The sequence below is a fragment of the Podarcis raffonei genome, chromosome 2 (genome assembly GCF_027172205.1).
Source record: "Podarcis raffonei isolate rPodRaf1 chromosome 2, rPodRaf1.pri, whole genome shotgun sequence".
Lineage (NCBI taxonomy): Eukaryota > Metazoa > Chordata > Lepidosauria > Squamata > Lacertidae > Podarcis > Podarcis raffonei.
Genome location: NC_070603.1, coordinates 124745915 through 124773361, shown reverse-complemented (window position 1 = coordinate 124773361; position 27447 = coordinate 124745915). Strand labels below are relative to the sequence as shown.

The following is a 27447-nucleotide window of genomic DNA, read 5'->3' as shown; positions in this document are numbered from 1 at the left end:
GAAGTGGAGCAACTGCTTTTTGGCAAGCGGAGCAGAGGAAAAGCCGTGCCTGTCCTGCGTTTAGTGCCGTGACATCCTCCAAGTTGAAGGAATAAGTTGACTTCCGCCAGAAAGAACACATCTCCTGACAGCAGGTTTTTCTGGGTAAATAGAAATTTTTGTGTTTGTTCAGCTTCAGACCAAGATTCTAAATTGCCAAGTTTTCCCTCACACAGGAGATGCTGTGGTCAATGACAGAAATTCATTTAATGGGCGTACCGTGAGGCGGATCCACTATATTTCATTGGGGGCCATTAGCAGGGACATAATGCAACTTTATTAATGGGCGGCTTGAGGTGGGATCCGCTACAAGGCCATTATAAAATGATCAGAAAGAGTTGTAGAGTTGGAATGCATTTATACCAAATATAGTAGGTTAGGAATCAACATACATGTTTTTGAATAATAATATCACCTAGACATTAGATAAGCATATATGGAATTGGAATTGTTAACTCTTATAATGATATAGTGTCTTGTTGTTTAGTGTTGTTCAACACTGATCTTTTAAAAAGAAACTAATAATAATAGTAAACAACTGTGAGGTTGGACCCCAACGGATATCTAGTCCCACCCCCTGCAATAAAGAATCCCTGACATTTGGCCTTCCAGCCTCCGTTTGGAAAACCTCCAAAGAAAGCAATTCTGACACTGGTGGTTTAAAAACAGAGGTTGGGGAAGGAGTGTTTGCTGTCACTGAAGATCCAGAGAATCATTTAATTTAATTTTACTTCTTAACGCAGGAGTGCTGGAAAGGAGACAAATCAAGGGGGTGTGTGTGTGGGGGGGCATAATAATTAACTCATGCCCAGGTTGGGAAATGCCGCATCAGCCCCACAGCGAAATGGATGCAGTTTCCCAGCCTCAGTTATGGCGCCTCTGAAATGGGTATATCACAGTGAGGCTGAATTTAGAGGTGCTTCAAGGTGAATGAGAAGCAGGGAAGGAAGGGGGCAGGCTGGGCTTTGCAAAGGGCCTGGTTTTTATTTTAAGGGTGGCGGTCTTATATCTCCAGACCCAGGACCTGGAAGACCAGGCCGGCCTCGACCTCCGGGGGCAACTCGAACTCCAGGGCAGATTCTTCCAGGCGTCTCCTGGGTGGGGGCAGGAACAAAATGGCAGGGTGCTGCTTGAGGGCACTGGGCATGACTGAGCCTCTGCCCCCAGCCTCCTCCAGGAACCAGCAGCCCAGCTTGGCCACCGGAGGCAAGGTTCTGCCGAAGGATGCTCCTGCGAGGAGGAGGAGAAAAAGGGGGTGGACTAGATGGCCCCTGGGCGTGATTCTAGGAGCGGAAGGGCCTCAGGAGAGCCCCAAAGCAGCAGCAGCAGAATCTGGGTCCGGACCAAGGGGACCCCTCCCACCTAGCCCAGCCTCCTGTCCTCAAAGCAGCCCAATGCCCCACAGAACAGAGCCGCCTGGGTAGACTGCCTCTGGGCCTGGAGGCTCCATAAGAAGAGCCCTGCTGGATCAGGACCAGGGCCCACCTAGCCCAGCCTCCTGGCAGCAGCCGACCAGGCGCCCCCCCCCCGGGAACTCCGCAAGCAGGAGTTGAAGAGAGTCCTCCCATGGAGGATCCCCTTGGGCATCGCTGGGGACAAAGCAGAGCCCAAAGGGGAGCAGGCTCCCCCCAAGCCAAGAGGCCCACGAGGGCAGCGGCACTCTCTTCAGGACTACGCTTCCAGGAAAGCGGAGGGACTATCCCGGGCCAAATTCCCCTCCTGAGTCTTCCTGCCTAAATGCAGAACCCGACCTTTGTCCCCACTGAAGGTCACTTTCTAAGTCTGGAGCGAGTTCTCCAACTGGGGAGTGTGCTGATTTATTTATTTGCATTTAACAGATTCACAGAGGGGTCGAGGGTCCTCCAGTCCAACCCTTTGCGATGCTTAAAGTGGGGCTTGAACCCAGGACTCCGAAATCGAGAGTCTCCTGCTTTACCAGCGGAGGTTTTTGCTCCCAAGGGACCGGTGTCTCCCTCAAGTACCCTCCTAATATTGCAACAGACTTTCATTCGGCTAGTGAGCAGGTGAAGCATTATTATTATTTCATTTATACCCCACCCATCTGGGGGCAGGGCACTAAGCTGCTGTCTTGAGGGACACTTAGTCGAGAATCACAGAGAACTCTGCACATGCCCTGGACCACCCGGATTCTGAGAGGGAAGGACAGCCAGCCAGGGGGCTGTGCTCAGCTTGCGAAGGGTTAAATCGACCAGAGCCGGAGTCCTAGAGAGGACAGGAAGTAGAGAGGCGGGGCTGGCTCTCCAGAGCGGTATCCCCTCCCTCCGTGCCCAGTCCCGTCTTTTGTCTCTTGTCTCCTCTACGCGCTGCCTCGGTTTCCCTCCTGGGAAGAATCCGGTGAGTCTCCTCTCTCTTCCCCCTTGGGGTGCCCATGGGAGAAGGGGGTCCCGGGGCTGCAGGGGGAGACCCCCAAGTCTGGGAGCAGAGGGTCCTGCCCTCCCCATTCCTCTCTGCCAAGCCTGGGAGGGGGCGAGTTTCCAGGGGGTCTCCAGCTCTGCTCTTCCTTGGCATCCTCTTTGGGGAAGCAGGGAGGGGTCTGGGGGGGGGAGGGCATGCCCAGAATGCCCCTTCCAGTGGAGGAGCCCCTGCCAGGCCGTCCTTTCCCCTGCCAGATCCTCCTCCAGATCAGCTCAGGTCTCCAGCCCAGAGCCTCAAGGGAAGCCTCTCTGGGCAGGGGCCACGCCTGGGGCTCCTCCGTGGAGAAAAGGGGAGAGCCAGAGGGCTGAGCTGGCTGCACTGGGCTTGCCAGGGTTCAAGGGAACGGAGCTGCCTTCCTTGAGAGGAGAGGATGGAAAGCCGCCTTAAGGAGCCCAAGATCTTGTCCTGAAGGGGGTGAGGCAATGCAGGGAGGAGAAGGAGGGGGCTCTGGGTGGCAGGTCTGCCAACGTTTCTCTCTCTGATCCCAGAGTGAGCTTTCAAGGATGTTCCCCATCCTGGAGTTTCTCTGCAGCTGCTGCTGCTATTAGAAAACAAGCCCATAGCCTTTGGAGTCCCCAGGTGCCCATCCCTTCCCAAAGGAGGAACCCCAGTCTTGTCTCCATTGCAGAATGCTTTATTTACATTAAACGTATAACTTTCACAGTGCGTAGGTAAAACTGGAACTCCCTCCCGCAGGAGCCAGGGATAGGAGAGGCTTTTCTAAAGGGAAATAATCTATACATGGCAAGCATGATTGTGAATAATACTCTCTTAGAAAAATGTAAGATACAGAAGGGGACATTTATGTATTATCAAGAAGAATAAGGAAAACTCCAGATATAAAAGGAGCTGAGGGTGGGGCAACAAAATGACAGACTGAAGTCCTCTGCATATGATGTGGTATTATCTTTCGGGGAACCTCTTAGTAGTGTATTAGAAGCAATAAGGCTGCTTGGAAATGCTGCAGGTTTTAAAATAAGTAGAGGGGAAACTAAGGTGTTAGTGAAAAGCATGGATGCACAGTCAAAAAATGAATTACAGAGAGTGAGTGGATTGGTGATAAAGAATAAAGTGAAATATATTGGAGTATCGTTAACAGCATAAGCAACAACAACCCTCCTAATATTTCAAGATAATTATATTAAAATCAGTAACTTCAAAATAATATATATATATGAGTCCATAAGCAAGAAGTAGTCAATGTAATGGACTGCTGGTGGGGAACCCCACGACGCCTTTCAATGGATGATGTCCAAGACAGTATAGCTTTGTCAGCTGATGATGAAATTGAATACATTACATAGAAAGAATGACAACAAAAATAATACTGAGCAACCTACAAATTAAATAATGAATAAATAATAAATGAGGAATACATACCAAATAATTTTAGATAGAATAGCCATATAGGTAAATGCCTGAGTGAGTGCCTGAGGGTCCTGCTCTTGCCACTTACCATCTGGCCTGGGGCGGGGCCTGGGGCCTCATAAGGACTGTGTGGTGCTTGCTGCCTGCTGCCCAGGAGGACTCCCCTGTGTGAGTGCCTGAGGGCCCTGCTCTTGCCACTTACCATCTGGCCTGGGGCGGGGCCTGGGGCCTCATAAGGACTGCGTGCGGCTTGCTGCCTGCTGCCCAGGAGGACTCCCCTGAGTGAGTGCCTGAGGGTCCTGCTCTTGCCACTTACCATCTGGCCTGGGGCGGGGCCTGGGGCCTCATAAGGACTGCGTGCGGCTTGCTGCCTGCTGCCCAGGAGGACTCCCCTGAGTGAGTGCCTGAGGGCCCTGCTCTTGCCACTTACCATCTGGCCTGGGGCGGGGCCTGGGGCCTCATAAGGACTGCGTGCGGCTTGCTGCCTGCTGCCCAGGAGGACTCCCCTGAGTGAGTGCCTGAGGGTCCTGCTCTTGCCACTTACCATCTGGCCTGGGGCGGGGCCTGAAGCCTCATAAGGACTGCGTGCTGCTTGCTGCCTGCTGCCCAGGAGGACTCCCCTGTGTGAGTGCCTGAGGGCCCTGCTCCTTCCTGCCACTTACCATCTGGCCTGGGGCGGGGCCTGGGGCCTCATACGGACTGCGTGGTGCTTGCTGCCTGCTGCCCAGGAGGACTCCCCTGAGTGAGTGCCTGAGGGCCCTGCTCCTTCCTGCCACTTACCATCTGGCCTGGGGCGGGGCCTGGGGCCTCATACGGACTGCGTGGTGCTTGCTGCCTGCTGCCCAGGAGGACTCCCCTGTGTGAGTGCCTGAGGGCCCTGCTCTTGCCACTTACCATCTGGCCTGGGGCGGGGCCTGGGGCCTCATAAGGACTGCGTGGTGCTTGCTGCCTGCTGCCCAGGAGGACTCCCCTGTGTGAGTGCCTGAGGGCCCTGCTCTTGCCACTTACCATCTGGCCTGGGGCGGGGCCTGGGGCCTCATACGGACTGCGTGGTGCTTGCTGCCTGCTGCCCAGGAGGACTCCCCTGTGTGAGTGCCTGAGGGCCCTGCTCTTGCCACTTACCATCTGGCCTGGGGCGGGGCCTGGGGCCTCATAAGGACTGCGTGGTGCTTGCTGCCTGCTGCCCAGGAAGACTCCCCTGTGTGAGTGCCTGAGGGCCCTGCTCTTGCCACTTACCACCTGGCCCAGGGCGGGGCCTGACAGGCCTCACCAGGACAGTTGTTACTGCCAGGGGGGCACAGAGTGTTTTTAGAGTGTTTTTAAAATGTTTTTAAAATTTTTCTTTTGGATTTTTTGTATGTGGCGGGTGGGGGTGGGATTGATGTTTGGTTGGGATTGGGGAATTTTTTTATTTTTATTTTGATGTTTTTGTAATTTTTACATTATTATTTTTTGTTTGTTTGTATTGTTTATTGGTTTTGTTTGTTTGTTTAAGGTGCTATTATGTTCTTAGGGGGAGGGGTCAGGGCTGCCGGGGAGTGGGCCCCAGCCCACAAAATGGCTGGGGCATGTTCCACAGGGGGGGATGCACTGGGACAACCGATCTCGGTGATCACGGGTAGGAGGAGGAGTTACGCTAAGACTAGACCACGTCATTACAGAGGGGGCAGGTTTAGTCGTTGTCTGAGGACTATTCCTGCCTCCGGGTCTGGTCCTGACCGGATGGATACTAGAATCAGCAAGGGATACCCACATGACCTGAAGGTGCTGCTGTGCAATGCCAGGTCAATGATTCATAAGACCACTGCCATCCATGACTTGATCATGGATGGAGGACTTGACCTGGCATGTGTAACAGAGACTTGGTTGGATGAAGCAGATGGGCCTGTCCTTGCCGCTGCTTGTCCACCAGGTTTCTCTTACGCACAGCAACCCAGGTCATGTGGGCGGGGAGGGGGGGTTGCAGTGATTTTTAGGAAGTCATTAGTTTGCACCAGGCGTCCTATTGGGAAGACCCAGTTTTCCGAGTGCATGTTCTGGAAGTTGGGCAATAGGGGCAGTACAGGATTCCTTTTGGTGTACCGACCTCCCCGCTGCACCAAGGATTCCCTGCCCGAGCTGCTTCAGGTCGTGGCGGATGTTCTCCTGGAGACACCTAGCTTGGTCGTCCTAGGGGATTTTAACATCTATGCCGACACGACCTTACAAGGGGCCGCTCGGGACTTCGTGGAAAGCATGGCCTCCATGGGGCTGTCCCTGAATAAGTCTGGCCCAACCCATAGCTGCGGACATGCCTTGGACCTGGTGTTTACCTCTATGGATGTTGGTGATCTGACACTAAGTAAAAGCGAAACGAAAGAAGTGCCATGGTCAGATCACTTCCTGGTGCAACTGGACTTCTCTGCGACCCATCCCCTCTGCAGGGAGGTGGGACCAATTCGGATGGTCCGCCCCCGCCACTTAATGGATCCAAATGGTTTCCAGAGAGTGGTAGGGGATGCTTTATCCCATGTTGATGGCCTTTCAGCTGATTCCCTGGTGGCCCGCTGGAATGTGGAGTTAACCAGGGCTATTGACTGTTTGGCTCCGAAGCGCCCTCTCCGATTGCATGGAGCCCGGACAGCCCCGTGGTTTTCCACGGATCTGAGGGCAATGAAACAATCGTTGAGACGGCTAGAGCGCCGGTGGCGGATAACTCATTCCGAATCTGACCGGACACAGGTTAGAGCTCAACGTCGAGCCTACCAAGTGGCGATAGCGACGGCGAAGAAGAATTTCTTCGCCGCCTCTATTGCATCTGCAGAAAACAGCAGCAGGAGACTTTTTCAGGTGGTTCACAATTTAGCGGAACCACCTGCAACATCGGGGCCCAGTACGGGCCACATGTTCTCCTGCAATGATTTTGCAAAGTTTTTTGCAGATAAAATCGCTCAGATTCGGGAAGAAGTAGACTCCACCGTGGGAGCAGGGCCGGGGCGGGAGAGTGCTAGAGTTCTGTCTAGTCAAGTTGAGTGGGATCAATTCCAATCTGTTACCTCCGAGGATGTGGACAGGCTGCTTGGACGAGTGAAACCAACCACCTGTCTCCTGGATCCTTGCCCATCCTGGCTTATAAAAGCTAGCCGGGAAGGACTGGGCGATGGGCTTCGTGGGGTGGTGAATGCTTCCCTCCGTGAGGGAGCCTTCCCAGACCCGCTGAAAGAGGCGGTTATTAAACCGCTTCTTAAAAAACCATCTTTAGATGCGGCCACGATGGCCAACTATCGCCCAGTCTCAAATCTTCCATTCTTGGGCAAGGTGATTGAGCGAGCGGTTGCCGAACAACTCCAGGCACGCCTGGAAGAAGCGGACCATTTGGATCCCTTCCAGTCGGGATTCAGGCCTCATCATGGGACTGAAACTGCCTTGGTCGCACTGGTTGATGATCTCCGGCGGGCTAGGGACAAAGGTGAGAGCTGTTTCCTAGTTCTGCTGGATCTCTCAGCGGCGTTTGATACCATCGACCATAACATCCTTCTGGACCGTCTTGAGGGGCTGGGAGCTGGGGGCACTGTCATACAGTGGTTCCGCTCCTTCCTCCTGGGCCGTGTTCAGAAAGTGGTGGTGGGGGATGAGTGTTCAGACCCCTGGGCTCTCACTTGTGGGGTGCCTCAGGGTTCTGTCCTCTCCCCCATGCTTTTCAACATTTACATGCAGCCGCTGGGAGAGATCATCAGGAGGTTTGGGCTGGGTGTTCATCAGTATGCGGATGATACCCAGCTCTACCTCTCTTTTAAATCAGAACCAGTGAGGGCGGTGAAGGTCCTGTGTGAGTGTCTGGAGGCGGTTGGAGGATGGATGGCGGCTAACAGATTGGGGTTGAATCCTGACAAGACAGAAGTACTGTTTTTGGGGGACAGGAGGCGGGCAGGTGTGGAGGATTCCCTGGTCCTGAATGGGGTAACTGTGCCCCTGAAGGACCAGGTGCGCAACCTGGGAGTCATTTTGGACTCACAGCTGTCCATGGAGGCACAGGTCAAATCTGTGTCCAGGGCAGCTGTTTACCAGCTCCATCTGGTACGTAGGCTGAGACCCTATCTGCCTGCGGACTGTCTCGCCAGAGTGGTGCATGCTCTGGTTATCTCCCGCTTGGACTACTGCAATGCGCTCTACGTGGGGCTACCTTTGAAGGTGACTCGGAAACTACAACTAATCCAGAATGCAGCAGCTAGACTGGTGACTGGGGGCGGCCGCCGAGACCATATAACACCGGTCTTGAAAGACCTACATTGGCTCCCAGTACGTTTCCGAGCACAATTCAAAGTGTTGGTGCTGACCTTTAAAGCCCTAAACGGCCTCGGTCCAGTATACCTGAAGGAGCGTCTCCACCCCCATCATTCTGCCCGGACACTGAGGTCCAGTGCCGAGGGCCTTCTGGCGGTTCCCTCATTGCGAGAAGCAAAGCTACAGGGAACCAGGCAGAGGGCCTTCTCAGTAGTGGCGCCCGCCCTGTGGAACGCCCTTCCAGCAGATGTCAAAGAGATAAACAACTACCTGACATTCAGAAGACATCTTAAGGCAGCCCTGTTCAGGGAAGTTTTTAACGTGTGATATTTTACTGTATTTTTGGTTTTTATGGAAGCCGCCCAGAGTGGCTGGGGAGGCCCAGCCAGATGGGCGGGGTATAAATAAAAAATTATTATTATTATTATTATTATTATTATTATTATTATTATTATAATACTTGTGGATCAGAGCTCAGTTAATTACACCAACTTTGTCTAATACTCATGTCATGGGATCTTATTTAATTATATGTCCTTGCAACTTATTGTACATTGGATCCACCACACGAGCAGTCGGTGTTCGTATAGGTGAATATCGATCCCGTATAAGAAATGCAGTAATGGAGGCACCCCGAGTTGAACACTTTATCAAATACCATCATTCAGACATAGATTTATACATGGTTCTATGGGTCAACCAGAGAAAACGTGGGATCAGGAAAAATTTTGAGAAGTTCTTGTGACAACAGGAAACTAGGTTGATTTATTTATTCAAATCCACACATCTAGGGGGTTTGAATTCAGAGCGAGATTTCAACTGTTTTATTTAAAGTCTGTAACTTTATGGTTTCAGCTTGTGTTGTGATGCCAGATTTGATACTCTGTACCTTTCAATTTTCTTACATTGTCCTTAATTATTTGTTATTTCCCACACCTGTGGATAAGCTTATAAGTTCTATACATCTGTTTTATCAGTATCAGTTAGCTACACTGGTTAGTGTGCTTACGGGGTCCTTGCCACGGGATCACATTCATCCAGTGCTTTACCAACTTCACTGGCTCCCGGTGGAGTACAGGGTCAGGTTTAAGGTGCTGGTTTTGACCTTTAAAGCCCTATGCGGCCTAGGACCCACGTACCTACGGGACCACCTCTCTTGGTATGCCCCGAAGAAGAAGAAGAAGAAGAAGAAGAAGAAGAAGAGGAGTTTGGATTTGATATCCCACTTTATCACTACCCGAAGGAGTCTCAAAGCGGCTAACATTCTCCTTTCCCTTCCTCCCCCACAACAAACACTCTGTGAGGTGAGTGAGGCTGAGAGACTTCAGAAAAGTGTGACTGGCCCAAGGTCACCCAGCAGCTGCATGTGGAGAAGTGGAGACACGAACCCAGTTCCCCAGATTACGAATCTACCGCTCTTAACCACTACACCACACTGGCTCCCTTAAGGTCCACAAATGACAACATTTTGAAGGTCCCAGGTCGCAGGGTGGTTAGATTGGTCTCAGCTAGGGCCTTTTCAGTACTGGCCCCGACTTGGTGGAATGCTCTGTCACAAGCGACTAGGGCCCTGCGGAACTTGACATCTTTCCGCAGGGCCTGCAAGACAGATCTGTTCCACTTGGCCTTAGGTTTGGACTCAGTCTGACCCTTATGTTTCCCTCCCCTTATGGTCTTGATTTATCGGCTACTTTTAAAACGAGGCTGCATTTTAAATTGCATTTTAACCTGTAATTTAAATTGGGTCCCCCCCCCTTATGTTTTTACTGTGATGTTGGTGTTAGCCGCCCTGAGCCCAGCCATTTACCTTCCCGCCGGAGCAGTACCTATTTATCTACTAGTACTTTGACGTGCTTTTGAACTGCTAGGTTGGCAGGAGCTGGGACCGAGCAATGGGAGCTCACCCCGTCGTGGGGATTTGAACCGCTAACCTTTTGATTGGTAAGCCCTAGGCTCATTGGTTTAGACCACAGCGCCACCTGTGTCCTGATAGGTCCTTGTAAAACCTTTAGGAAAAAATCTAGCAGAGAGTCTGTGGGTTTTGATAAACAAGAAATGGCAATTGGTGCTATCTCAAAATAGACTAGTTCTATCAAGCTACCCTAAGCCTTTGGGAATCTTGTCACAAGAGGAGCGTAAAGCTCACCTCTGGAGTTTTTGGAGAGTATACATGCCTGGTGTTCTTAAGAACACTACAGATTTAGAACATGTGGAAGATCTATACTTGGATGGCTTCCATGCCTGGGTGGGGGCCACATTTTGAGACTGGAGACTTGCTGTCAGAGGCTCAGGAGCAGAAGAGCAGGGGAGAGAGCAAATAGAGAGCGGAGGAGAGGAATCAGAGGGGAGCGTAGGGGAATATGACAGTGACCCGAGAGATTCCATGAGCTTCTCCAGCGAATCAGAAGATTCCCAGAAGGGGGCGCCTATGGTAAGGGCGAGGGGGGTCCCAGGGGGGACACTCCATAAACAAGGGACCAGAGGGGACTCCCAAGGGAGCAGCGGAGGATCAGGACCAGTTCCCCCACCAGAGCACAGTGGGGGGGAAGAGTCACATGAGTCAGGACCAGCCTCTCCTCCAGCGGGGAGAGAAGATGAGTCAGGGGTAACCACGCCCCCATCGGGAAGTGGGGAAACGGAGGGAATGCCAGGTCCAGCTAGCCTCCCCGAAAGAGGGAGCAGTGACACAAGTGTAACGGTCAGAAGGAAAGTGGGAGGCTGCGCGCGCGCGCCAAGTTCAAATGTGGAGGAGCGCGGGACAGCAGAAAACCCGGATTGGGAGCCAGGTCCAAAAGCCCAAAGGAGGGAGGGGGAAGAGTCAGGGGACTCAGCGTCAGAGGAGTCTAGGAGGGCTGAGACTCCGACTAGCAGGCGGACCCAGAGAAGGAAGGAACAGAGGAAGAGGTGGAGTAAGGCTAGAATCTTAAACTGGTGTCAGGGGGGAGGAGATTCAGATGGAGCTTCGACGATCTGAGGTATAGACGTAGCGTTGCGCGCTGCGCGTCTGGAAGTGAAACTGAACTTCAATAAAGACTTTTATACTAGAGAAAGAAGCAGCGTTGGTCTTGTGTGAGCTGGGACCTTGGGCAGCGCTGACACTTGCGAAGATGGTGTATAAGCACAGACGAAATCTAAGGAGGAGGGGTGTATTAGTTTCCTGATATTTCAAAAATGTGGCATCACCGGCTCCTCTGCTTCCACGTATAGATTTGGTCCCCATGCAACCCCTGACAGAGGCCAATGTTAGATTTCTGTTTATGCCACTGTGCAGTTTCTGGAGTCACAAGACTCTGTTTACATTCCAGACTGTTGGAAGTCTCGCGGGAGATGGATGTTGATGTTTCTGGTTTCCTGTTTCTTTGTCCCAGTTGGTTCTGTGCTCTCACAGCGAGAGGATGTATATTCTTTTCTGTCTGCGTAGTCAGAAATAAAACGTAGCAATGTAGCTCATATATTTCTCGTCCTGCTGTTTGTGAACTCTGCAAAATGGGAACGTGCCTGGAGCCTCATCAAAGGCTTAGGTCGTTAATCACGTCGGAGGAGGAGATTCCGAAAACTCGAGCTGGAGGAGTAGCTCAGTCGAACGGAATTCTAACAGCGGATACAGCCACAACATCTGCCTGGCTTGTGATGAGAGAGCTCAAAGATTGTGAACAGGGCTCTCCATACAAAGCACCTAGCATGGGGGAACCTACATGTAATATCTACTCTGCTCTTTTCTGCCCATGCTCTGGGGTTGCAGTTTTCAGGCTTGGAGACAGGACGGTGACTGGTTTTTGTACCAAGTTCTGTCAATTATCCCCACTGCGTTCAATAGGATCTACTCTGAGGTCACTACTGTGTAGACCATGCCAGGCTTACAAGTGGGGTGAGAAGCATACAGAAGAAATTGGAATCACTGGAGATGTTTAGAAATGGGGCTTCTCTTGGGAAGGGGCTGCCCCATTTGTGCTTCTCCAGGGGCAGGAGAATATCTAGGGCAAGAGAATCCCTGCAGGACCTCTGAGGCTCCCTTTGCTTCTTCCTCTCTCCCAGGACCCTGCAGCTTGTTGTGGCTTCTCGACTCCTCAGGAAGGATGAAAGAGATGGATCCTGCAAAGCTCATAAGGATGGAAGGGGGAAGATGGATGGTTGACCTGGTCAGGTTGTCTCCTGCATCCCTTCGCACAACATCTGAGTGTTCCCTCCCAGGGACCTCTGAGAGATCTGGTGAGTTCCAGGGGAGTGGAGATGGGGACATGGAGGGGTGGAGCCAGAGAGGTATTGGGGCTTGCTCGGGGGGCACCATTTCGGGCTCCTCCACCTGCCTGTCTGCACCTTTGTCATCTGCAGGCAATTTGAGCTAGGAATACATCACAGATCCCCGACCACCACAATGTATTGACAGCTCAAAATGTCTAAAACCAGTACTGTGTTTGAATGCTCTACCAATGTCAGACAACTTACCGATCCTTCAGGCAGCATTAGAAGTTGTGACTCTTGAAAGTAACCTGATCCTGGGCTTCCGATTTGTCTGCAAAGGGAAATGGCAAGGCGGTGTGAGTCGTCCGTTTAAAAGACGACTGTTACTGGGGCCTTTGGACAGTGGGGGTGAGTGCCAGGGTTAGACACCCCCCCCAAAAAAGTGCCCTACAGGTAGTGGGGTGTCGAGGGGACCAGCCGGGTGTGAAGAGGCTTGCCGTGATTGCTGGAGCCCTGACGCTGTATCGGCAGGTCAGCAACCACACTACCTGGGGTGTACGAGGCATCCATATCTTTCTGGTATAATTCCTCTGTGTATTCTTGCCACCTCTTCTTCATGTCTTCTGCTTCTGTTAGGTCCTTACCACTTTTGTCTTTTATTATGGTAATCTTTGTACGAAATGTTCCTTTCATATCTCCAATTTTCTTGAACAGACCTCTGGTTTTCCCCATTCTATTGTTTTCCTCTATTTCTTTGCATTGCTCGTTTAAGAAGGCCTTCTTGTCTCTCCTTGCTATTTTTTTGGAAATCTGCATTCAATTTCCTGTATTTTTCACTATCTCCCACGCATTTTGCTTACCTTCTCTCCCCCGCTATTTGTAAGGCCTCGTTGGGCAACCACTTTACATTTCCTTTTCATTGGGATGGTTTTAGTTGCTGCCTCCTGTATAATGTTACGAGCCTCCATCCATAGTTCTTCAGGCACTCTGTCCACCAAATCTAAATCCTTAAACCTGTTCCTCACTTCCACTGTGTATTCATAAGGGATTTGACTTAGATTGTATCTTACCGGCCCAGTGGTTTTTCCTACTTTCTTCAGTTTAAGCTTGAATTTTGCTATAAGAAGCTGATGATCTGAGCCACAGTCAGCTCCAGGTCTTGTTTTTGCTGACTGTATAGAGCTTCTCCATCTTTGGCTGCAGAGAATATAATCAATCTGATTTTGATGCTGCTCATCTGGTGATGTCGATGTGTAGAGTCGTCTCTTGTGTTGTTGGAAAAGAGGGTTTGTGATGACCAGCTTGTTCTCTTGGCAGAACTCTATTAGCCTATGCCCTGCTTTGTTTGGAACTCTAAGGCCAAACTTGCCAGTTGTTCCTTTTATCTCTTGACTCCCTACTTTAGCATTCCAATCCCCTATAATGAGAAGAACATCCTTGTTTGGTGTCATTTCTATAAGGTGTTCTAAGTCATCATAGAACTGGTCAATTTCAGTTTCTTCAGCACCAGTGGTTGGTGCATAAACCTGGATTACTGTGATGTTAAAAGGTCGGCCTTGGATTCGTATCGAGATCATTCTATCATTTTTGAGATTGCATCCCAGTACAGCTTTCGCCACTCTTTTGTTGACTATGAGGGCCACTCCATTTCTTTTACGGGATTCTTGCCCACAGTAGTAGATATGATGGTCATCCGAACTGAATTCGCCCATTCCTGTCCATTTTTGTTCACTGATGCCCAGGATGTCAATATTTATTCTTGCCATCTCATTTTTGACCACATCCAACTTACCAAGGTTCACGGTTCTTACATTCCAGGTTCCTATGCAATATTTTTCTTTACAGCATTGTACTTTCCTTTCACTTCCAGGCATATACGCAACTGAGCAACCTTTCGGCTTTGGCCCAGCCGCTTCATCAGCTCTGAATATACTTGTACTTGTCCTCTGCTCTTCCTCAGTAGCATGTTGGACGCCTTCCGACCTGAGGGGCTCATCTTCCAGCGTCATAACTTTTATATGCCTGTTGTCTTTCTCCATGGAGTTTTCTTGGCAGGGATACTCAAGTGGCTTGCCAGTTCCTGCTCCAGGTGGATCATGTTTGGTCAAAACTCTCCACTATGACATGTCCATCTTGGGTGGCCCTGCACGGCATAGCTCATAGCTTATCTGAGTTATTCAAGCCCCTTCGCCACGGCAAGGCAGTGATCCATGAAGGGGGGAATAACTTTTTATTTGCTTTTAAAAACAAGGATCATAGGACTAATATACAAATATGTAGACCAAGTATCTATAGCATAAGGTTCACCATTAGTGGTCAGTGTATGAGTTCTGGGTTCCTGAATTGGTTTAAATTGAAAGGGAAAAAAAGGGAAACAGGAGAGAACAGAAAACATTCCACATTGCATAGCTGAATGCCTAGTCAGGAGCTCTTGCGGCTGTTGTGTTTAGATCAAGTGTGAGTTAGTCACTTTTCCTCTTTTGTCACCAATGAAACAAAATAGAGTTAGTTTACTCTTGAAAATGGGAGTGGGGTTCAAACTGAAGAGAGTGATTTAGGTATAAATTAAAATTTAGACCAAATTTAGATTGAGGCAACAGTTGGTGGGGAGTGTGCAGGTGAAGATGTTGCTGTTTGTTTCACAGACAATTTGCTGGATCTTGACCAGAGAGCTCTGCATAAGGAAGTCAAGGAGGAGAATCGTGGGGTCATGGACCCTCTTGGTAACGCTTCCTGTTGGATCATAATATCTGTTCTGAAATTAAGCAAGTAACTTTGAAAGTCCATACATACCTCTATGTGATGAACCTTCACTATTTAGATGGAGACCAACAGCATTCGGGATTCTAACATCCCCACCATGAACCCTGAATGGAGGGATATCCACTGTTTTCTCTGCAATTTTTTTCCTTCTAGTCATGCCTTTTAAAGCAATGACCAGGTAGTCTGAACTGGCCAGGCCTTCTTAAATGTCAGCCTCAGAGCTTTAAGGGAAATTGGAGATGGAGTGGATTCCAGGATTGAGCCAAACAAAATCTATCCCAGATAAAAACCAAGCAATATGTCAGTTAATACCAGCCAACAGTGAAAACTATAGTAAGGGCTCACATCTAACTCTCTTCAGTTCCTCCTCTATCACAAGCATTCATTAACTTTGTTCTTCCTGAGGCTCTAATTAGCTTCTCTCTTCATTGCAGATGGTGATGAATTGGAAGGGAAGACCAAGGGGGACCACAACAGAATTCACATAGCAGAGAAGTCAGATAAATATACAAAGTGCGGAGAGAACATCTGCCAGAGCCCCCAGTCCACCTCACATCAAGCAAAGAGCTTTGTTCGGAGGGATAGAATCTCTTCACATGAAAGAACTAACAGCGGAGAGAAATTGTATCAGTGCAGAGAATGTGGGAAGAGCTTCAGTCACCGTCAGAATCTCACTTGCCATCAAAGAATTCATACAGGGGAGAAACCCTATCAGTGCTTGGAATGTGGAAAGAGCTTTTGTCACAGTTCCAGTCTCACTTCCCATCAAGGAATTCATAAAGGGGAGAAACCCTATGAGTGCTTGAAGTGTGGAAAGAGCTTCAATCGGAAAGATGGTCTCACTTCCCATCAAAGAATTCATACAGGGGAGAAACCCTTTCAATGCCTTGAGTGTGGAAACAGCTTTCGTCACAGTTCCGGTCTCACTTCCCATCAACGAATTCATAAAGGGGAGAAACCCTATCAGTGCTTAGAATGCGGAAAGAGCTTTAATCGGAAGGATGGTCTCAGTATCCATCAAAGAATTCATACAGGGGAGAAACCTTTTCAATGCCTTGAGTGTGGAAAGAGCTTTCGTCACAGTTCCGGTCTCACTTCCCATGAAAGAATTCATACAGGGAAGAAACCCTATCAATGCTTAGAATGCGGAAAGAGCTTCAGTCAAAGTTGCAATCTAACTAAGCACCATAGAGTTCATACATGGGAGAAACCCTATCAGTGCTTGAAATGTGGGAAGAGCTTCAGTCACAGAGAGATTCTCACTTGCCATCAAAGAATTCATACAGGGGAGAAACCCTATCAGTGCTTGGAATGTGGAAAGAGCTTTAGTCAAAGTGCACATCTCACTTCCCATCAAATAATTCATACAGGGAAGAAACCCTATCAGTGCTTGGAATGTGGAAAGAGCTTTCGTCAGAGGGTGCAGCTCACTTCCCATCAAAGAATTCATACAGGGGAGAAACCCCATCAGTGCTTGGAATGTGGAAAGAGCTTTCGTCGGAGAGGTGATCTCACTTCCCATCAAAGAGTCCATACAGGCGAGAAACCATATCAGTGCTTGGAATGTGGAAAGAGCTTTCGTCAGAGAGGTGATCTCACTTCCCATCACAGAATTCATACAGGGGAGAAACCATATCCATGCCTGGAATGTGGAAAGAGCTTCAGGTACATGCAGGTTCTTAGTTTGCATCAAAAACTTCATACAGGGGAGAAACCCTATCAGTGCTTTGAATGTGGAAAGAGCTTCAGCCAGGGGATACATCTCACTTCCCATCAAAGAATTCATACAGGAGAGAAACCATATCAGTGCTTGGAATGTGGAAAGAGCTTCAGTCTCAGGCACAGTCTCACTTTGCACCAAAGAATTCATACAGGAAGGAAACCCTATCAGTGCTTGGAATGTGGAAAGAGCTTTCGTCACAGTTACACTCTCACTTTGCACCAAAGAATTCATAAAGGGGAGAAACCATATCAGTGTTTGGAATGTGGAAAGAGCTTTCGTCAGAGTTCCACTCTCACTTTGCACCAAAGAATTCATAAAGGGGAGAAACCCTATCAGTGCTTGGAATGTGGAAAGAGCTTTTGTCACAGTTCCACTCTCACTTTGCACCAAAGAATTCATAAAGGGGAGAAACCATATCAGTGTTTGGAATGTGGAAAGAGCTTCCGGGAGGGGGCCAAGCTCACTTCCCATCAAAGAATTCACACAGGGGAGAAACCTTTTCAATGCCATGAGTGTGGAAAGAGCTTTGGTCACAATTCCTATCTCAGGATCCATCAAAGAATTCACACGGGAGAAACCTTTTCAATGCCATGAGTGTGGAAAGAGCTTTGGTCACAATTCCTATCTCAGGATCCATCAAAGAACTCAATCGGAAAGATGGTCTCACTTCCCATCAAAGAATTCATACAGGGGAGAAACCTTTTCAATGCCTTGAGTGTGGAAACAGCTTTCGTCACAGTTCCGGTCTCACTTCCCATCAAGGAATTCATAAAGGGGAGAAACCCTATCAGTGCTTAGAATGCAGAAAGAGCTTTAATCGGAAGGATGGTCTCAGTATCCATCAAAGAATTCGTACAGGGGAGAAACCTTTTCAATGCCTTGAGTGTGGAAAGAGCTTTCGTCACAGTTCCAGTCTCACTTCCCATCAAAGAATTCATACAGGGAAGAAACCCTATCAATGCTTAGAATGCGGAAAGAGCTTCAGTCAAAGTTGCAATCTAACTACGCACCATAGAGTTCATACACGGGAGAAACCCTATCAGTGCTTGAAATGTGGGAAGAGCTTCAGTCACAGAGAGATTCTCACTTGCCATCAAAGAATTCATACAGGGGAGAAACCCTATCAGTGCTTGGAATGTGGAAAGCGCTTTAGTCAAAGTGCACATCTCACTTCCCATCAAATAATTCATACAGGGAAGAAACCCTATCAGTGCTTGGAATGTGGAAAGAGCTTTCGTCAGAGAGGTGATCTCACTTCCCATCACAGAATTCATACAGGGGAGAAACCATATCCATGCCTGGAATGTGGAAAGAGCTTCAGGTACATGCAGGTTCTTAGTTTGCATCAAAAACTTCATACAGGGGAGAAACCCTATCAGTGCTTTGAATGTGGAAAGAGCTTCAGCCAGGGGGGCCATCTCACTTCCCATCAAAGAATTCATACAGGGGAGAAACCATATCAGTGCTTGGAATGTGGAAAGAGCTTCAGTCTCAGGCACAGTCTCATTTTGCACCAAAGAATTCATACAGGAAGGAAACCCTATCAGTGCTTGGAATGTGGAAAGAGCTTTCGTCACAGTTACACTCTCACTTTGCACCAAAGAATTCATAAAGGGGAGAAACCATATCAGTGTTTGGAATGTGGAAAGAGCTTCCGGGAGGGGGCCAAGCTCACTTCCCATCAAAGAATTCATACAGGGGAGAAACCTTTTCATTGCCATGAGTGTGGAAAGAGCTTTCGTCACAGTTCCAGTCTCACTTTCCATCAAAGAATTCACACAGGGGAGAAACCTTTTCAATGTCATGAGTGTGGAAAGAGCTTTCGTCACAATTCCTATCTCAGGATCCATCAAAGAATTCACACAGGGGAGAAACCTTTTCAATGCCATGAGTGTGGAAAGAGCTTTGGTCACAATTCCTATCTCAGGATCCATCAAAGAACTCATACAGGTCAGAAACCATATCAGTGCTGTGAATGTGGGAAAAACTTCAGTCAAAGCACCCATCTCAAGACCCATCAAAGAATTCATACAGGGGGGAAACCATATCAGTGCTTGGAATGTGGAAAGAGCTTCATTCGGAAGGATGTTCTCACTTCCCATCAAAGAATTCATACAGAGGGAAAACCAACAAAGAAAAATAATAATGCAAACATTATTGAACAACCCTTACAAAACACATTTGTATAGAAAAGAGAAAGGGCATGGGAGAATAACTAAAAATACCCTTTATCACATTTGTATCATATCATTTGTCAACACATAGAAAGGCAGGCTCCCCCAGCGCTCCCCTGGGTGCCCCCTCTTCTCCCTGTCTCCCAACCTGAGTGATCGTTCCACTGTAGCAATAATTACTCAGAATATGCACTCCTGGATAAACCCAGCTGTATTTAGTATCCAGCCTTTTCCCTCCCCTTTAGCAAGATGGCACTTTCCCTCCATTCCGCCCCCCCCCCCAGCCCAGCCTTCAAATCTTAACCACTCAGATAGTGCAATATGACTCTTATTATGATTGTCTAATAACCCAAATTAGTATTTCTCCAGTTTCTAGGTCCAGTTTCTATAAGGCCTTATTAAAACTGTTCTAACAAATCTCAGTCAAGTCACAGTCCAAAATTATTGTCCTTTTTAATGTTCACCCAATCCTGCTTTCTCTTCTTTTACTAATCTTCTTTCCTAATCCACTGGGGGTGGGGAAGAATGCATATTAAATCCCTTTCCTCATACGAGATCATAGCTTGTGTTATGAACAGTTTCAGGAGTTGCACTGCATCCCCTTTTGCTGGATGTACATATTTCTCTGCTGACAATTCCCACACCAGCTCATCCCAATGCAGCCTTGTCTTTCTATGGAGCTCTTTCTCTCTCCTCCTGTTCTTCCCTCACCTGCTCAACAGAACCTTCTGCCACTCCCAGCGACTCCATTCCAACGACTCCCAGCTTATGACCCACACATTCACCTCAGTCTCTTTTTCTGGGACCCGTCTTGGTCTTCAATGCCAAGGTGCTCCATGTCTGGATGGAGAGCAGAGCTGCAGAAGTTTGTTTGGAGTGGATGCATCTGGTTCTCCATAAATCAGGCAGAGGCAAAGTTCATTGGCAAAAGAAGAACTTTCTACTAAAGGTTTTTCAGCTTCATTACAGAACAAAGCTTCAGGGGACTTAGCAGATGTGAAAGTTAGAAAATGAAAGTAAGAAAGAGAAACCAGCCCACTGAGCTCACAGATTTATCTTTCTGGCTCTGTGTGACCTTGAGATAACAAAACACAAATCATAATAAATCCAGCTGCCTCAGCAGAAAAGAACAAAACCTTCTGGAAGGAACCGGTTTCTCCTCTCAGGATTTTATCTGTGACATTTTGTCCCACTGCCAGAAAAGCATCTTTAGCTCCCTAGTTCCTGTGGCAACACTTTGGCCCAAGTTTCAAACTTTTTAAATTAGCATGGTGGTTAGCTTGTTGCAGGCTTGTTAAGCCTCTTTGAATATAGGATTTCTGGTAAGATCCCTTCTACTCCCTCATAAAAAGACACAACACAATCTTGTTAAAGTCAATATAAAAGTGGTTTACTCATTCAGTTCACAGATGCATCCCTGAAGGCAGACTTGGGTTACAAAAGTGTCTAACTATATGAACTATCCCATAAGGGAGTTAGTCCCAAGTAACCGCAACTGAGCTGTCACTTCTCCTAACATATAGGAAGACAAAATGGAGAAAAAGAGCAGAACATGGAGGACATATGATATTATGACCAGGGCTTATCTGAAGAGCCAAATGATTTTGGTTAGTTCAGGATGATGACATTGGGTTGCAACTATTAAGATTGCTGCGATCCTTTGATTGGTGAATAGGAATGATGTGCAATTTGCCATTCCATCCAAAAAAACCGTAGAATAAAATATAAATTACTTATTGATCGGAGAAAGAGAGGCGGATTTGACCTATGTGACCTGGAATTATATCATGCTGCAGCAGCTCTGACCTGCTTAAAGGAGTGGATTAAGTTGAAGGACACAGATGTGTTAGATCTGGAGGACGTAGGCACTCGATTTGGATGGTATGCATACCTAATACAGGGAAAGGAGAGAGTCCACAAGGGTTTTCTGGACCATATTGTAAGGAAATCATTGTATAAAATATGGATGTATATAAAGGGATCCTAGAACCCAAAACTGTTGGATTTAAGCAGGTTTCTTGCACAGCCTGCTATGATTTCTGGCCATCCTTCACACTTCCCTGTGCCACTGGACGTGAGCCAGTGTGGTGTAGTGGTTAAGAGCGGTAGTCTCGTAATCTGGGGAACTGGGTTCGCGTCTTTGCTTCTCCACGTGCAGCTGCTGGGTGACCTTGGGCCAGTCATGCTTCTTTGAAGTCTCTCAGCCCCACTCACCTCACAGAGTGTTTGTTGTGGGAGAGGAAGGGAAAGGAGAATGTTAGCCGCTTTGAGACTCCTTAAAGGGAGTGAAAGGCGGGATATCAAATCCAAACTACTACTACTACTACTACTACTACTACTACTACTACTACTCTTCTTCTTCTTCTTCTTCTTCTTCTTCTTCTTCTTCTTCTTCTTCTTCTTCCCAGTTTCAAGCAGAGTATCGCAGCAGTGGTGTGCCTTGTGTAGGTGCAATAAATAACAGGTCCAAGCTTTAGGTAAAGATAAAGGGACCCTTGACCATTAGTTCCAGTCGCGACCGACTCTGGGGTTGCGGCGATCATCTCGCTTTATTGGCTGAGGGAGCCAGTGTACAGCTTCCGGGTCATGTGGCCAGCATGACTAAGCCACACCTCTCAGTAGGCAGGACGATACCTAGAGCTGTTTAACCCTGTAAGTTCTGATTCTCACAAAAACACCTTGGTGGACCTCACCTTAGAAATCATGACCGTAAAGAGAAAGAATATGAATAACAACTGGGCAGCATATAAGGATTACTGGAAGAGGAAAATAATAAACTTAAATTCAAAGGATATAAGGAAGTTAAGAAATATTTGAACAATTGGCTGCAGTTCTTTAAATTAATCAGAGATTGGCAAAAGATAAACAAAAGGGATTTGAGAAAGAAATTTCAAGATTGGATGAGTACTTAATCTAATCTAAAAGTAAACATATTTCCAAACTATATGATTTGCTCCTAGAATGCGAGGTAAAAGAGGAGCAAGTGAAGACAGAGAATTCAGAACATGATTAGAGTGAAAGGAGAGTAAAGTTAAGATAGAAGAGATTAAAGAAATAATGAAATGCGTTTAAGTCAATTGTAAAAATAAAGTAGTGTAACAAGAATGGCTGGAAGAAGAAGAGTTTGGATTTGATATCCCGCTTTATCACTACCCGAAAGAGTCTCAAAGCGGCTAACATTCTCCTTTCCCTTCCTCCCCCACAACAAACAGTGAGATGGAGGAGCGGGGAAGCGAATCTGGTTCCCCAGATTACGAGTCTACCGCTCTTAACCACTACACCACACTGGCTCAAGTCACCTTGTGGCTGTTCATGTGGGGTAGGTGTGTTTGTATGTATAGTATAGGTAAGTATAATATAGAGTAATGTTAGGTATGCTTTATGTTAGGAAATAAGGTATTGTTTACAGAGTGGTACCTCGGGTTAAGTACTTAATTCGTTCCGGAGGTCCGTTCTGAACCTGAAACTGTTCTTAACCTGAAGCACCACTTTAGCTAATGGGGCCTCCTGCTGCCGCCGCGCCGCCGGAACACGATTTCTGTTCTCATCCTGAAGGAAAGTTCTTAACCTGAGGTACTATTTCTGGGTTAGCGGAGTCTGTAACCTGAAACGTATGTAACCTGAAGCGTATGTAACCTGAGGTACCACTTTATGTACTGTGTACATGTATGCGTTTTATATGTTAATAAAATATTTTAATTTAAAAAAAGGAATGAGGGATGTGGTTCTTTGCAGACACATTTTTATTTCAATATGGCCTATCTTTCTACTTGGGGACTTCCTCCTTTTCTTTTGGGTTTCTGTGTGGATAACCTCCAGTCTGGGAACCACTTTTTGAATTTCTACTACATATACATGACAGGATTTTTAAAAAATAAAAAAGTGATTTATAATGAGACTGAATATAATTATTGGTAGAAACAACTCTTTAAAACTTTCAAAAATTGAATCAGCAATACATTTTAAGATAGAATTTTTTCTTACCGTGAAGTTTAGTTTACAGATGGTTGGGGAGGGGGCACAGCATGCCGAAGCAGAGCCCTTTCCCCCCCCCAAATCATTTTTATTATTTTTTCTAGTAAGGCTGTTTCCCATACTATTTGGTACCATTGGTCCATGCTTACTCCTGACAGGTCTCTCCAGTGTCTGGTTATGATGTTTCTGGCTGCTGATAGTAGGTGGGTTATGAGTGGCTGAGAGGGAGGAGAGCAGAGGAAAAGGGCCCCTCGCTCACGAACCCCCCAGGTCTGAATCTGTGAGGGAAGCAGGGCTGCGTCCCAAGGATTGAATGGGGACACAACTAAGGGAAGGAGCGAGAGGGAAGGAGCAGAAACCCAGGGAACATTTGGCCCCCGTTTCTAGAAAGCGGAACATCTGCCTGAAGTGGAGCAACTGCTTTTTGGCAAGCGGAGCAGAGGAAAAGCCGTGCCTGTCCTGCTGCGTTTAGTGCCGTGACATCCTCCAAGTTGAAGGAATAAGTTGACTTCCGCCAGAAAGAACACATCTCCCGACAGCAGGTTTTTCTGGGTAAATAGAAATTTTTGTGTTTGTTCAGCTTCAGACCAAGATTCTAAATTACCAAGTTTTCCCTCACACAAGAGATGCTGTGGTCAATGACAGAAATTCATTTAATGGGCGTACCGTGAGGCGGATCCACTATATTTCATTGGGGGCCATTAGCAGGGACATAATGCAACTTTATTAATGGGAGGCTTGAGGTGGAATCCACTACAAGGCCATTATAAAATGATCAGAAAGAGTTGTAGAGTTGGAATGCATTTATACCAAATATAGTAGGTTAGGAATCAACATACATGTTTTTGAATAATAATATCACCTAGACATTAGATAAGCATATATGGAATTGGAATTGTTAACTCTTATAATGATATAGTGTCTTGTTGTTTAGTGTTGTTCAACACTGATCTTTTAAAAAGAAACTAATAATAATAGTAAACAACTGTGAGGTTGGACCCCAACGGATATCTAGTCCCACCCCCTGCAATAAAGAATCCCTGACATTTGGCCTTCCAGCCTCCGTTTGGAAAACCTCCAAAGAAAGCAATTCTGACACTGGTGGTTTAAAAACAGAGGTTGGGGAAGGAGTGTTTGCTGACACTGAAGATCCAGAGAATCATTTAATTTAATTTTACTTCTTAACGCAGGAGTGCTGGAAAGGAGACAAATCAAGGGTGTGTGTGGGGGGGGGGGCATAATAATTAACTCATGCCCAGGTTGGGAAATGCCGCATCAGCCCCACAGCGAAATGGATGCAGTTTCCCAGCCTCAGTTGTGGCGCCTCTGAAATGGGTATATCACAGTGAGGCTGAATTTAGAGGTGCTTCAAGGTGAATGAGAAGCAGGGAAGGAAGGGGGCAGGCTGGGCTTTGCAAAGGGCCTGGTTTTTATTTTAAGGGTGGCGGTCTTATATCGGGGGTCTCCAGACCCAGGACCTGGAAGACCAGGCCGGCCTCGACCTCCGGGGGCAACTCGGACTCCAGGGCAGATTCTTCCAGGTGTCTCCTGGGTGGGGGCAGGAACAAAATGGCAGGGTGCTGCTTGAGGGCACTGGGCATGACTGAGCCTCTGCCCCCAGCCTCCTCCAGGAACCAGCAGCCCAGCTTGGCCACCGGAGGCAAGGTTCTGCCGAAGGATGCTCCTGCGAGGAGGAGGAGAAAAAGGGGGTGGACTAGATGGCCCCTGGGCGTGATTCTAGGAGCGGAAGGGCCTCAGGAGAGCCCCAAAGCAGAAGCAGCAGCAGAATCTGGGTCCGGACCAAGGGGACCCCTCCCACCTAGCCCAGCCTCCTGTCCTCACAGCAGCCCAATGCCCCACAGAACAGAGCCGCCTGGGTAGACTGCCTCTGGGCCTGGAGGCTCCATAAGAAGAGCCCTGCTGGATCAGGACCAGGGCCCACCTAGCCCAGCCTCCTGGCAGCAGCCGACCAGGCGCCCCCCCCCCGGGAACTCCGCAAGCAGGAGTTGAAGAGAGTCCTCCCATGGAGGATCCCCTTGGGCATCGCTGGGGACAAAGCAGAGCCCAAAGGGGAGCAGGCTCCCCCCAAGCCAAGAGGCCCACGAGGGCAGCGGCACTCTCTTCAGGACTACGCTTCCAGGAAAGCGGAGGGACTATCCCGGGCCAAATTCCCCTCCTGAGTCTTCCTGCCTAAATGCAGAACCCGACCTTTGTCCCCACTGAAGGTCACTTTCTAAGTCTGGAGCGAGTTCTCCAACTGGGGAGTGTGCTGATTTATTTATTTGCATTTAACAGATTCACAGAGGGGTCGAGGGTCCTCCAGTCCAACCCTTTGCGATGCTTAAAGTGGGGCTTGAACCCAGGACTCCGAAATCGAGAGTCTCCTGCTTTACCAGCGGAGGTTTTTGCTCCCAAGGGACCGGTGTCTCCCTCAAGTACCCTCCTAATATTGCAACAGACTTTCATTCGGCTAGTGAGCAGGTGAAGCATTATTATTATTTCATTTATACCCCACCCATCTGGGGGCAGGGCACTAAGCTGCTGTCTTGAGGGACACTTAGTCGAGAATCACAGAGAACTCTGCACATGCCCTGGACCACCCGGATTCTGAGAGGGAAGGACAGCCAGCCAGGGGGCTGTGCTCAGCTTGCGAAGGGTTAAATCGACCAGAGCCGGAGTCCTAGAGAGGACAGGAAGTAGAGAGGCGGGGCTGGCTCTCCAGAGCGGTATCCCCTCCCTCCGTGCCCAGTCCCGTCTTTTGTCTCTTGTCTCCTCTACGCGCTGCCTCGGTTTCCCTCCTGGGAAGAATCCGGTGAGTCTCCTCTCTCTTCCCCCTTGGGGTGCCCATGGGAGAAGGGGGTCCCGGGGCTGCAGGGGGAGACCCCCAAGTCTGGGAGCAGAGGGTCCTGCCCTCCCCATTCCTCTCTGCCAAGCCTGGGAGGGGGCGAGTTTCCAGGGGGTCTCCAGCTCTGCTCTTCCTTGGCATCCTCTTTGGGGAAGCAGGGAGGGGTCTGGGGGGGGGAGGGCATGCCCAGAATGCCCCTTCCAGTGGAGGAGCCCCTGCCAGGCCGTCCTTTCCCCTGCCAGATCCTCCTCCAGATCAGCTCAGGTCTCCAGCCCAGAGCCTCAAGGGAAGCCTCTCTGGGCAGGGGCCACGCCTGGGGCTCCTCCGTGGAGAAAAGGGGAGAGCCAGAGGGCTGAGCTGGCTGCACTGGGCTTGCCAGGGTTCAAGGGAACGGAGCTGCCTTCCTTGAGAGGAGAGGATGGAAAGCCGCCTTAAGGAGCCCAAGATCTTGTCCTGAAGGGGGTGAGGCAATGCAGGGAGGAGAAGGAGGGGGCTCTGGGTGGCAGGTCTGCCAACGTTTCTCTCTCTGATCCCAGAGTGAGCTTTCAAGGATGTTCCCCATCCTGGAGTTTCTCTGCAGCTGCTGCTGCTATTAGAAAACAAGCCCATAGCCTTTGGAGTCCCCAGGTGCCCATCCCTTCCCAAAGGAGGAACCCCAGTCTTGTCTCCATTGCAGAATGCTTTATTTACATTAAACGTATAACTTTCACAGTGCGTAGGTAAAACTGGAACTCCCTCCCGCAGGAGCCAGGGATAGGAGAGGCTTTTCTAAAGGGAAATAATCTATACATGGCAAGCATGATTGTGAATAATACTCTCTTAGAAAAATGTAAGATACAGAAGGGGACATTTATGTATTATCAAGAAGAATAAGGAAAACTCCAGATATAAAAGGAGCTGAGGGTGGGGCAACAAAATGACAGACTGAAGTCCTCTGCATATGATGTGGTATTATCTTTCGGGGAACCTCTTAGTAGTGTATTAGAAGCAATAAGGCTGCTTGGAAATGCTGCAGGTTTTAAAATAAGTAGAGGGGAAACTAAGGTGTTAGTGAAAAGCATGGATGCACAGTCAAAAAATGAATTACAGAGAGTGAGTGGATTGGTGATAAAGAATAAAGTGAAATATATTGGAGTATCGTTAACAGCATAAGCAACAACAACCCTCCTAATATTTCAAGATAATTATATTAAAATCAGTAACTTCAAAATAATATATATATATGAGTCCATAAGCAAGAAGTAGTCAATGTAATGGACTGCTGGTGGGGAACCCCACGACGCCTTTCAATGGATGATGTCCAAGACAGTATAGCTTTGTCAGCTGATGATGAAATTGAATACATTACATAGAAAGAATGACAACAAAAATAATACTGAGCAACCTACAAATTAAATAATGAATAAATAATAAATGAGGAATACATACCAAATAATTTTAGATAGAATAGCCATATAGGTAAATGCCTGAGTGAGTGCCTGAGGGTCCTGCTCTTGCCACTTACCATCTGGCCTGGGGCGGGGCCTGGGGCCTCATAAGGACTGTGTGGTGCTTGCTGCCTGCTGCCCAGGAGGACTCCCCTGTGTGAGTGCCTGAGGGCCCTGCTCTTGCCACTTACCATCTGGCCTGGGGCGGGGCCTGGGGCCTCATAAGGACTGCGTGCGGCTTGCTGCCTGCTG

The 27447-nt window shown here is 48.4% G+C and overlaps 1 protein-coding gene and 1 pseudogene across 1 annotated transcript; both read left to right on the top strand.

The window, feature by feature from the left end:
* Window positions 1-27447, top strand: part of LOC128409503 (zinc finger protein 721-like) — a 60466-nt pseudogene that overhangs the window by 17056 nt on the left and 15963 nt on the right.
* On the top strand, window positions 17365-20075 carry LOC128409630 (zinc finger protein 420-like). The gene has a single exon (XM_053380195.1). It carries the CDS (start codon window positions 17365-17367, stop codon window positions 18961-18963), a length of 1599 nt encoding a protein of 532 aa, XP_053236170.1. The 3' UTR covers window positions 18964-20075.

Bases quoted from the DNA above. Each gene is read 5' to 3' on its own strand.
- LOC128409630 (XM_053380195.1), top strand. From the start codon at position 17,365: ATGAGTGTGGAAAGAGCTTTGGTCACAATTCCTATCTCAGGATCCATC.